The sequence below is a fragment of the Haliotis asinina genome, chromosome 11, assembly GCF_037392515.1.
Source record: "Haliotis asinina isolate JCU_RB_2024 chromosome 11, JCU_Hal_asi_v2, whole genome shotgun sequence".
Classification (NCBI taxonomy): domain Eukaryota; kingdom Metazoa; phylum Mollusca; class Gastropoda; order Lepetellida; family Haliotidae; genus Haliotis; species Haliotis asinina.
This window is the reverse complement of record NC_090290.1, coordinates 48,597,735-48,610,582: the sequence shown is the minus strand read 5'-3', so window position 1 is coordinate 48,610,582 and position 12,848 is coordinate 48,597,735. Positions and strand designations below refer to the sequence as shown.

The 12,848-nt window shown below is 39.5% G+C and overlaps 1 protein-coding gene across 1 annotated transcript in view; it reads left to right on the top strand.

Moving 5' to 3' along the window:
• The first annotated feature begins 3,873 nt into the window (after positions 1 to 3,873).
• Positions 3,874 to 12,848, top strand: part of LOC137256114 (formin-like protein) — a 111,581-nt gene continuing 102,606 nt past the window's right edge. The window contains exon 1 of the mRNA XM_067793817.1: positions 3,874 to 3,924. Coding sequence (XP_067649918.1) covers positions 3,878 to 3,924 — 47 coding nt within the window. The 5' untranslated portion in view covers positions 3,874 to 3,877. The remainder of the gene's footprint in view (positions 3,925 to 12,848) is intronic.

The following is a 12,848-nucleotide window of genomic DNA, read 5'->3' as shown; positions in this document are numbered from 1 at the left end:
GGTAAGCCGTGTTCTGACTGGTCAATCTCAAAGGTTACCTGACGCGACCTCCCATAAGGTTTAGTTAGACTCAGTGGCGGAGTGTAACGAAAAGTACTGAGGATAAGTTTACTTAGATTGAAACGGAACACCATTTTTTTTTAAAAAAAAAATAGACTTGTGGTTAATTAATACCAAGCGCTCAAAAGTTTCTAAAAAGCCGTCTGCTTCTTTCTTGGCCGCAAACGAAACCACAGACAGGTTACATAACTATGTCGCCAGTGCCCTGCAGTGACGTCATAGAAGGAGCGATTTTCAGTTAATTGTATAGAAAATGTGTTGGAAGTTCGGCATTTTGCTGATTTCTCGACGTCACCAAAGACATGCCGAATTGTTGTGTTGCCGTCAATTGCTCCTTTGGGTCGGGTGAAGGTGTCACTATTCACAGATTTCCACCGGACCCCGTAGTTTGTGCTTAAATAGATTGTTTGTGTGTGGGAAGCGAGCGTTGTGGAAGCCTGTGGCATATGGTTCGCCCCCTACCACGCTTCCAGGGTAGAAAATTGAGTTCAAGTTTCAGCGAGTTTATAAAATCATGACTGCTTACTACACTTTGCTGACCAAAAGGATTTTGCATGAAAATAACGCTTTCTCCCTCGGAAGCGAGGTGGTGGTCGAAGTGACAATATTATCGTAAGTAATATTATATCGACCAACGCCTCGCTTTCAAGAGTGAAATTGTTGTGTCATAAGCAATGTCATGTAAAATCCTAATGTTCATCAATACATAAAATACATATTTTACTACCAGTGGAAAGTAATTTTGATTTTGAAAGTCGGTGAAAACAATCATAAATAGCATTTATCTTCAGACAGGGCGCTGCCATTTTTTTAAATCGTGAAGTCACGGGCTGAAGTCCGTTAAAATTATTGAGATTATGGTTTGTTTTCATCAATTCAGAAAATCCAAATTACTTTTTACTAGTAGTTAAACATGTATTTGAATCATGGCCAAAAGGAGTTTGCATGACTCAACTTGTAACATAACGACTTCTTCCACGGAAGCAAGGTGGGGGTCGAAGTGACATCAATATTGCAAGTAAAATTATATTGACCTCCACCTCGCTTCCAAGAGTGAAATTGTTATGTTATAAGCAATGCCATGCAAAATCCTATTATCCATCAATAAAATACATTTTTACTACCAGTAGAAAGTAATTTTGATTTTGTAAGTCGGTGAAAACAAACTTAAATAGCGTTCATCCTCAGACAGGGCGCCGAAAATCGTGAAGTCACGAACTAAAGTCCATTTGAATTAATGAGATTATGGTTTGTTTTCATCAATTTAGAAAATCAAAACTATTTTCTACTAGTAGTTAAATATGTATTTGAATCATGATCAAAAGGAGCTTGCGTGACACAACCTGTAGCATAACATAAGCGAGGTCGGGGTCGAAGTGAAGATACTGCGCGATAAATTTCTTCACTTGCTAAATTTACTTGGTTTGTAAACGTTCACTCAACAGTATGTAGACACTTGTCAATATACGTCTTTATATTTGGTCTCACAATCCCAATTACTTTATAATCGTACTTGTATGCATTTTGAAACTTAATAAAAAGAGGCGATCTGCAAATGTATATAACAAGAGTATATGTGATCTTTAATAGGGCGTAAATATATTTTATATCCGCTTCTATTGCTTTTGCAAACTCGCATTGGAAAAAACATAAGCAAATGTCGAACTTGTCTGCTGCTTAACGACCAGATATTTGACGCTGCTCTGTAAGTAGTCGACTCGAGACCAGACAATCCTGTGATTGATATCACAAGCATCGATCTTCACATTGGTGATACGAGGCCATGCATTAACCAACTTCTTTTCTGACTTCTCGAGGATTAATGTGTTTTCTTGATACCATACATGTTGCTCGACAAATAGACATGGCGGGATGTGTTGATTATATTAACCCGTAGACTCCATAGAGTGGCTTTAAAAAGCGTATGGTGTCTTCGACAAAGGCTGGTCGATACACCACGGAAAAAACACATCACTATTACGTGACGACATGCCCACAAAAGGACAATTGTTTGTTTGTTTGTTGTGGTTTAACGCCACACTCATGACACTCTGCAATATTCCAGCTATTTGGCGCTGGTCTGTAGATAACCAAGACCATCACTCCAGGAATGAATACCACGAGCATGTATCTACGCAAGTGGGATACGATGACGTGTCAACTAACACAGCGGGTCTGATATATAGATATTGCCTCTCAAATCACTTGGTGACGACTGTTTATGGTAAGTCCCTCATGGATTCCGCGGCGAATTTTTAAGACTTCCATGGTAAATTTAAGTAAATTCTTCATCCCATTCTTCATAATTCTGAAACAAATCTACCGTTAAATACTTGAAAAAATAACACCAAATGACAAAGAATTTAAAATTTTAATTCTTAAACACAAAGCTGTAATTACTTTAGAGCATCGTGACATTCAATATATAGATCTGTTTTCCATATAATAAGATGATCTGAAACAGTCCTCTTACGAGTGTGATCAAGAATGACATAGCAAATGACATAGATAGGCAGTCTTGATTTAACTTTCGATGTAAGTAGATTCTGAAAAAGTCAGAAAAATAGCCAATTCTGCAGGAATTCTGCATGAAAATGCGTTTTCCGCGGACCTGCATGAAAAGTTATTTTCCATTGTTTATTCTGCAATTACGGAATCCCATACGGAATTACGGAGGGACAGTGTGATGGTCGCATCAAGAAGTTGTTATCCTTAAGGTTTGTCTTGTATCATCGTAGTGATTTGAGTGTGTACTGGCACGCTATTGTATACTGCCTTAGTGATATGTTTGTATTGATCTGTACTTTATTTGTGAGTGAGTGAGTTTAGTTTTACGCCACACCCAGAAATATTTCAGTTATATGGCGGGGGTCTGTAACTACTCGAGCCTTGACCATACAATCCAGTGATCAACATCATGAGCATCAATCCACAGCTTGCAAAGCTGACCACCCGGTCCCGTCAGTTTATTATGACAAGCATTGCTTTACTGAAGGCCAGTTCTAACCCGGACCTTGACGGGTCGTATTTCATTTGTGATTCATTTTACAATATTATTGTTTCTGTGACTGACGCCAACTACAACCAGCAAAAGCGGATTGGCCAAAACAATGTAAGACCTAAATGGAATTAAATAAGAATGTTGCAGTTATTGAGTAAGTCTTTTTTATGAAATATTGAAATATGAATCAGTCCGAAATTAGTTGCTGAATTAATACATGATGACGATGGAATCACTTCGCCTCAGAAATAATTTTACAACAATTTCAATTTCAATTTTAATTTTAATTTCCCACAGCGCAGGGGCAAATTTAGGAAATAAAACAACTTATCATATCTCGTCATAGTGAGCAAGTGAGTATGGTTTTAGCATTACTCCAACAACAGCGAGGCTGGGGACACCAGAAAAGGACTTCACACACTGAACCCTTGGCATGGGTTTGTAGTTGGAATATTGCTGGGTGCAGTCCTAACCAATCAGAGAAGTTCTGTTTGTTCCAGCTCTTGACATTCAGTGGACGGGAAAATCCATACATAATACACACTCGCAATATCATTTCTCATGTATCCTGTTTACAGATACAAGAAACCTTCCCTTTAACGTCGGATTTCCTAATGCCACTTCCGTTTTCGCATAACGACAAACACCATGAAGTCAAGCCGTAAGTGGAACAAGGGAGGTAACTCTTTTGGCTTTATCGTCTGAATATCTGTTGCATGAAGGAACTTCTGGAGTGAAAAGCGTCCACCCTGTCAACTCCGTATCACTGTCAGGGAAATGTAAACCAACAATTTTAAACAGGAAAACGAAGCAACAATGGCGATTGTTCAAGGCGATTCTACGTTTTATATTTGCTATAGTTCGTGAGTATTTTATGTATTTTATCTGTATTTTATGGTTCTTTTCATGGATGAATATTCCTTTTCAGTTTTGTTTATGAGTGAGATCAACCAATGCGTTTCCTTGTCATAAGGAAATAAACCGATTGCATGTATTCTTACATCAGGGCCATATTTGCTTAATGGTTAAGAATTATTTATGTCACGATCCGAATACGTTTCATACATTCCTATTCAAGCTCCAAATATCTGTATTTAACAACGCGTTGTTGGTATGAATCTATTGTCACTAAACATACATGGTTCGTCCTTCTGTCCACGACACAGTGACATTAATTCGAAAGGGAATTTTGTTTGTTTATCAACGAAGTTATAAATCCAATATTTGAATCTCACCGACTTGCTGCATATCAGATAGGGGCGATGTGTTAGGGCGCCCGTGATGCTTAAGAACCAGGCTAGCTATTATTAAAGGGGCACTGATGCGGAGCGAATAATGTTTCTCGCCAACGGTCTAATTACGAAACCAAGCTGCAAATTGGTCAGCACCCGCTCCCTCGACCGTGACGGACAAAGGGACTGGGCTCCTGTCCACATTAGCAGAATTTCTTCACCCTAAAAAGTGAGGAGGCCGGATGCTCATCACATGACGTTATTTAAAAATATCCATGGTATTCCTTGTCTGATTGTAACAAAATATCCCGGCAGTGTAGTTTTTTTCGGATGCTTGGATAGTATAGTGACTGATCCAATTTGATCCTATTTGTGTGTTTTTAACCTCGATATTTAATCATGTTATGTGAAAATATGATATCTACATGCACGTAGTAAGCCATTTGTTTCAGTCCGAAAGATTGCAAAGCTTTACATTTAGATAGTTTTGATGGTTTTTTTGTTGGTTCAGCTGTGATAGTAAATATCATACGTAAATTTTGGTAGCTGTGGTTGCTACCCCGGTTTATTATTTATGATAATAAAAACACACAGTTAATTTATATGAATTCGTAAACTACAAACGATGACTTTGCCTTTGGTAGAGAAATCTGAAAATTATCTTACGTAAAAAAACCAAACTTATTACACCTATTTACCCAAGTACACAGCAAATGCCTGTATGTATTCCTTATAGAACGAAGTTCCGTTGGTATCCTCAAAACAGTTTCGGCCCATAAGTGTTTTCAGGCTGCATGCGACACAGAGATTACATCTTCCTTGTTGTAACTCGTGTTTGATGGTGTAAACCTACACGTGTTATTTGTCATCATTCACTGGATGGTCAATTAATGAATTTATAGCAGGTATAATTAGTAGTAACACCACTTTGGTTACTCATCAAAGGTTCCCATTTGGCACTTCTCCTGTCCGGAGTAAATACTCAACATTATAAATTAAGGTCTGTTGTGGAAAATGTATTGTATGTTATGTAATATGTGCATGTAAGTGATGTAAGAGGGTTAATCAGCTGAGTTACAAAAACAAACATCGATCAAAGGATTAACCGATAGCACACTGACTGATTAATTACTTTTATCTTCCACAGCGGATTTGTCAAAAGGCAGTGTGTGTAGATGTACAAATCTATACTGACTACACCCTGTCGTAAAGTGCAAGTGTAAAAACAACATCCTCCCTTCAAAGAATTAACCACCATTGCGTTGACTGATTGCTCATTATTGGTTAACTAAATTACTTAGAATGGCGGACATCATACAATTAGTTGCCAGGTGTGCTATCTTGGGTGACCAATGAGAGGTTTATCAGGTTTTCACCAATGTGTTACTTTTTCGCAAATTAGACTGTTGTAAGACACATGACACAGAGCAGGATTTTTTACCAGCTGCAGATGAATGGAATATCGTTCTTTTATGTGGATATTGATGGATATATTACTGAACAAGGTAGTAGCCTGACATTGTTCCATAAAATTAGTCTGTTTTACATTCGTTATTTGCATTTTGTTTTAGTTTATTTGTTGTAGCATTCAGCAGAATCTATTTGACAGAAAACACACACTAGATCGCGTATGTGTGTGAAATATGATCAACATTGGCACTCTATACAACGTATAAATGTTGCTGTCATGTTAGAAATTTATATATAAGTCTGTATAAGCAGACTGTGTGTTCTTTCATTAAATTTCAAAATCATACAAATATGACAATAAACGAATTAGGGTTATGAGACAAAATATAGAGACGTAAATTGGCTTCGTTATTTTCCCGTCCTAATAGTTTTTTTACCATTTCTACCACTGGCAGATGATTAACCTTCAAAGTGTTTCATTTGTTTTCATAATACCTTTGTAATGAAGTAAAATTACTTGACCTTAGTTGATCTGTCTATAATTAAACTCTCAGTTGCGCATACGGACTGCGCAGCAGAGGTCACGAACCAGTCACGAATTCTGGGATATCATCCGGGTACTCACGGGAGAAAAACAATAACAAAAGTTTACACCAGTCCACGGAAATTGCTCCGCATCAGTGCCCCTTTAACACATTGACTACGATCAAAGTTAAGAATTCTTAGGGCTACGAACGTTTCGAGAATAGGCCTAGATTTCTAAGCTCTCTTAGCGCTAAGATAGTCATCGTTGTGCCATACATTAACATTAACTTACGACTATGATAACGCTAAGAGAGCCTCGACAATATAGGCCCCGGTTCTATTCCCCTCATGGGTGCAAAGTATGAAGTCCACTTCGGGGGAGGGGGGGGGGGGGGCCCTTGGTGTAAGACGTTGCTCATCTACACACTCCTGCGCGCTTTCCGAATTCTGTGAATATGATACAGCTACCCAGTGAAAACACTGCCATGGCCAGAAACGTGATTCTTGTTAAGTTTATCATCCAACACGTATTTTAAAAAGAATTTAGGCTACAGTGAAACTGCACAGCTGTCGACATCGTAAGTACAGAAACACGTTCACCAGAAAGAAGATTATATAGGAAGTTCAGGAACGAAGTGGGCCCAAAACCAACTGTTACGAGCAAACAGACCAACCAACCATCCAACCATCCATCCAACCAACCAAACAACCAACCAAACAACCAACCAACCAATCAGTCAATCAATCAGTCAATCAACCAACCAACCAACCATCCAACCAATCAATCAATCAATCAAACGATCAAACAAGCAAGCAAGCAAGCAAACAAGCAAGCAAGCAAACACATGATTCACATATGTTGCGATATAGAAATTGCTGTGATAAAAGGTTTGTGAGCTCACTTAAACCGACAAAATAAAACACAAACGAGTCAGTACTGCTCAATCATATATTGTATAAAAGTTAAACAAGGTTGAATGAATGACGTACGATTAGGTCACAAATCTTAGATATTAACTTAATGTTACCAAAGGCTTGATCCTGTACATATACTGATTGAAGCTTGTTGGCAGTTGTTGAAAGTTCAATGTAAACGAGGCTTCTTGAGTAATCGGTCTTGACACGTCAGTAGTGGCTGACGGATGAGCGTAAATCTAAAGACGTCCTCACATATCTCAGTAACAATGCCCCATTTACCTATTATGCAGCTACAAGCTTTTCAAACAAAAGTCATGTCACATGACCCAGTTCTCAGCGCTTCCAGAATCAGACTGCAAGAAAAACAAAGGGAGGCAACTCTTCCTCCCACTCATAACAAGTGAAATTACATAGCTACGTTTAGGTATGAATTCAAATCTTCATTCAGCGCTTTAAATATTTTTGTGACCATATATAAACTACAATTTAATCGGTGTGACAATACAATCAACAAATATTTGGACAACTGCACTCTCCTTTGTACGTCAGCGTATAAACGATAAGGATATAAGTAATGGTGTGCCGTTGATAGAAAATAGTCGAAAAACGACCTAAAGAAGGATAAAAAAAATCGTCATCGATTGTGAAAAAATAGAATGTATACATTGTACTTTTTATTAACCACCACAAGTCCTCCGGTGCTGAATTTGGTTTCCAATTGTCAACACAAAATGTTAGCATTCATAGTGGATTACATACCCGAATCTAGGGGTCTAAATATCTAAAAGAAAACACGATCTTAGGGTACCCGTAACTTTAAGCATAAATTATGGCCAATCCGGCCATTTTATATCCGAGAATATATTCTCAGGTCCCGAACGTCGCTCTCTATACATATATAGTATATGTCTATATACCTATCACCAGGGATTATCTACAAATCAGATACACCCTAACATGTTTTTAATTATGAAACTATCACTATTACTTGCACACACATTTAAAATGATGGTATATTCTCCCACATAAAAGTTAAAGGTGTATGTGACAGAAGTTTTTAGAGCAATAGCTACAAAAGAGAAAGAAACCCTCAAACATCGCCCTGTAGTATTTCAATGACGGATCAGATCAGATCGGCGATGTGTCATAATTTTCACACACCTCAGATACACCCTAACACGTATTTTAAAGTTATAGAACCATCACTATTATTTGCAAACACGTTCCAACTAGAACGTACATTTCCCTTCTGAAATTTAAACGTATACGTGAAAGAGGTTTTCGCTAAATGCCTCTTAAGAACCCCAAAAGAAATTGTTATCAGATAGACGTCTAGTTTTGGAAGGGCTAAGTATTATTTTGAAACTTACTTAGTGGTTAAAGCACAGCTCGGGTTTGATTCCCCACAAAGGTACCTTTTCTAGTGTACCCTGCGGCGATATTGCTGGAATATTTCTGAAAGTGGTTTAAACTTACTGACTCGTCGCTGTGTACCGAAAATTGAAGCCAGTGAGCAAGAGCATGCCGACTTGAAACTTTACTACAAATCAACGGCACTAAGACTGACACTAATAACATTTGTATGACTTAAAATGAAGTGACAGAATAGGTCGAGCCACGGCATACGTTAAGGGGCTTTTCGGGGAGTGACCACTCCTCGTGTTCCTGTCTTCCTGCCATAACTTTATCAGTTTATCTCGAATTCGACTCAAAAATACCGTTTTATATCGAAGATTGCATTTTCAACAGTTTAGAGAAGTGCCAGTATATACTCATGGAAAAATGTAAGGGAACGTATGAAATAGCCGTGTCTTTTAATCTTTGAAACAGTAAGAGAAAAGTTCATACAGATGAAAAGGCTTATGTCAAGTGATGAAAATCAATATCGGGTGTGTCCCCCATGTCTCTGGAGAACTGCTTGGCATCGTCGTGGCATGCTGCGAATGAGTGTACGGATGGTACCAATCGGAATTCTACGCCATTCTTCCTGGAGAGCCACGAAAAGTTCATCCAAACTGTTGGGTTGAACAGGTCTGTCCCGAACATTGCGGCCAAGAACATCCCAAAGATGTTCGATGGGGTTAAGATCAGGACTTTTACCCGGCCATTGCAACACCCGGACACCTGCAGCCCTCAGTCTGTCCCGACAAATATGAGCGATGTGAGGGCGGGCATTGTCATGCTGGAACTCGAACATTCGACCTGCTGTACGCGCAAAAGGGATCATAGTCGGCTTCAAGATCTCATCACGATATCGTACATCTGTTATCCTGTCATCAACACGCACAAGATCTGTTTTGTGGTTAAAGGGAAACCCGCCCCACACCATAACAGAGCCCCTCCAAAATGATCATGTTGTTTAATGGTGCAGGCACTGTGACGTTCCCCAACGCGTCTCCAAACTCGAATTCGACCGTCATTATGGTCAAGGGTGTACCTGCTCTCATCACTAAACATGGTGTTTCTCCATTGACGTACGGTTCTTCCTCCACGGTTCCGTGCCCACTGCAGTCTCAAGCGCTTGTGTTGCTCAGTCATGTTGATTCTAGCCAATGGACTACGACTTTTTAGACCAGCCGATTTAAGACGATTACGCATTGTATGTGAACAAATTCTGACGTTTGTTCTTCGCCTGAATTCCGTATTGATTTTGGAGGAGGATTTGAACCTGTCTCGCAGAGCAATAAGGAGTAGGGTCCGCTCATCCCGTGGGGTGGTTTTCTTTTCCTGTCCCCGACCACGCCTCATTTTGACGTCACCAGTCGCTCTATAGAGATTCCAAAGTCTGGATATCACGCTAACAGACTTGTGAAACCTGCAACCTGTCCTAATGAGCTTCCACCATTAACCATGCCAGTTGCCTCCCATTTCTGTGCCAAAGTTAAGTACTGTCTCGCCATATTAACAATGTTTTTAACCGTTGTGTTTGACAGTGCACATACACGTCACGTGAAAATCTAAGTGCATGTAACTTTAGGAGCATGTAGTGCACATGCATGGAAAGCATTATGGTGAGTTTGAGTGAACTGCTCTTCACGAAAACGATAATACACGACGCTGTAGTTAGTAAACAGAAATATTGAATTGCCCAAAGAAACATGCGTTCCCTTAAAGGTCACATGCAGCCAAAAAATCGAACGTAATTAAAACACATTTATCACTTATTCATGACATATAATATACATTGCTGCTTTTAAAAAAACAAATAGACAAAATTATAAGCGTACAATCGCGATTCAAAAGTGCAATATTTTGTACTTGGGCTTACTTCCCCCGAAACGAAGCCCTCGGGAGACCGAACCCAGTCTTAGTACCTGGATGTGCACTCAAGTGTAACGACGGATTCTGATTGGCTGTTTCATTTGCTGATCTGCTGATGGTTCATTGTGTGTACAGACAGATGATCTGTTTCATGGGCATTTTATAAGTATGGCCAGGGATACTCTATAATCTCTATATAGGCTCCCTGGTATGGCTAGTCACAAGAAAGTAAGATTCTTTATGGATAACAACTTCTTTTTGTGTACTTGATGCGTCGTTTCAGTATGGATTCATATACTGTTGTCAAACAAAATCATACACACTAAAACAAGTCGTTATCCATGAAGAATGTATATAGAGATGTTGGGTTTTGAAAATACATGTTCTCCGAATTTGCGCTCGATGGCTGGAATCTGTCATTCGTCCAAGTACAAGGCAGGACTTGAAACTGACAAGAGTTTGCACCAGTTTCCGTCAGATCCAGTCATCCGAAAAAAGTGAATGTAGTTTGTTTGCAACCCACAGACATAAAAACGTCATGTGTATCACACGTGCCTAATTACATAATGTGGCAGAGACGGGACTCGGGTGCACGAGTCATAAATCAACTTATTTTCTTTATGTCGTATACTCTGATAGGTGTTAAGTTCAAATTACTCGTGGTCAATGATTGAAGCTGTGTACTGCATGTTGTCTTTAGCAGACAGGCAGGCAGACATATAGGTGTGAATAAACCAGACACTGAGCTTTCTCTGTGACCGAAACTGCTTACCACAATCAACAAGTTTTTTTTACGTAACGAGTAGATCATTTACTTGTTTGTGTACACAACCAAGATTAGACTACTGCTCACGACCTCAGACGCTGGGCATGCATACTGTTTCAAGTTCCGCGAACCTATTCACTGCGCATGCGTTATGGGCGAAGCGCAGCACAGCCGTTGAAACCAGTTTTCCCCCCAGCGCTGGGGGGAATTTAGTGAAACGTTTGAACTCCGATTTCGCGGGCTTTGTTTCATCGCGTTTTTTTTCAACTTTATAGGTTGAATTAGCATTTTTTATGATTTGTTTCGGTAAGTGCATACCGAAAGGTACCAGAATCTCCAAAGTTGTATTTTACGTTGCATGTGACCTTTAAATTTTTCCATGAGTATATCTAGCCCCTTTTCTCAAACATGGATGTAAAAAAGTACAATTTGAGCCATATGTTCAACGCAGTAAGTATGTGTTATTAAATTGGACCGAATTTAATGTCTTTTGACGAATGTGATATCTTAGTAGACACGGAAAAAAGATGGCGGCACTTGCCGGTTACACGAAAGACTATCTGGGACTGTGTTTCCTAGACGAACCAAATGACCAAAAACTGTCTTACAGTGACCATTATTTTCCGTTCCACCCAGCCCTTACTGCAATGCCGTTAGTGAACCAAGGGTAGATTCACCCAAAGATCTGATTCTCCCACCAACATCGAGCGGAGGGGTAGTCTCGTGGTCAAGGAGATAATTTCCTACATGGTTACAATGCTTATTTCCCATTTCTGGTGACCCTACCGTGATGTTGCTAAGAGGGGCGCAAAACTACAGACCATTCTTAGCCAATATGCGTGACCTCGTGGTCAAATCGAAAGGAGGCTTAAACAGGCTGACCCAACCTTGACAATGGGAACGTCGAAAAAGAACGATTACTACTGTGATGTGATGCCCGGGAGGTTTCACGGTATCTTTTCTCCACATTCCTGAGATAAAGGTCGCAAGGAGGCAGTGGTTGACAAAGATATGGAGAGATCCTCAATTAGTCATTCGCTGACACACAAAGTGATTACTTTTTAAATAAAGATATATTTTCAGAGACCAAGGGTTAGGGATGACTATGCAAAAGTGAAACTCGCCATGACGTAATGTCACCTAGTTTCCTACTTCAGGAACTGGTTCCGGTTTCGGATTTATATTTGAATGTTTATCAGTCAATCAGCATTATGGAATATGGTAATATATCGGAAACATCAGCACACTTACAAGACTCGTACTTCAGCTCTTAGAGAGGAAATCCCGTCGCAGATGTAGCGATATTCTGAAGTGTATTACGAGAGCCAAATGCCTTACAGGTACAGTCAACTTCTGTTTTAACGAACTGTTATTGTCCTACCACTTATCTTTCATTCGAAATGCTTATAACTACGCTTATGCCGAACTGAAACTTGTGGTCCATTCGAGCCCGTTATGACCATGGTTTACTCTACTTTTAACGAACTGTTAGCTTCTGCATGTATTTAGTACGGACAATCACCAATTTGTCGAACCTCGATGTATCGAACAACGGTTGGTTCGAGGTAAAGGGTAGTCCGTGAGTATACTTTAGTCATCATTTAGCGGTCATATCTTACCTCGGATAGGTCAAAGTATTTCAGTAGGTCATTTAGACACGCCCCTGTTAACTGAA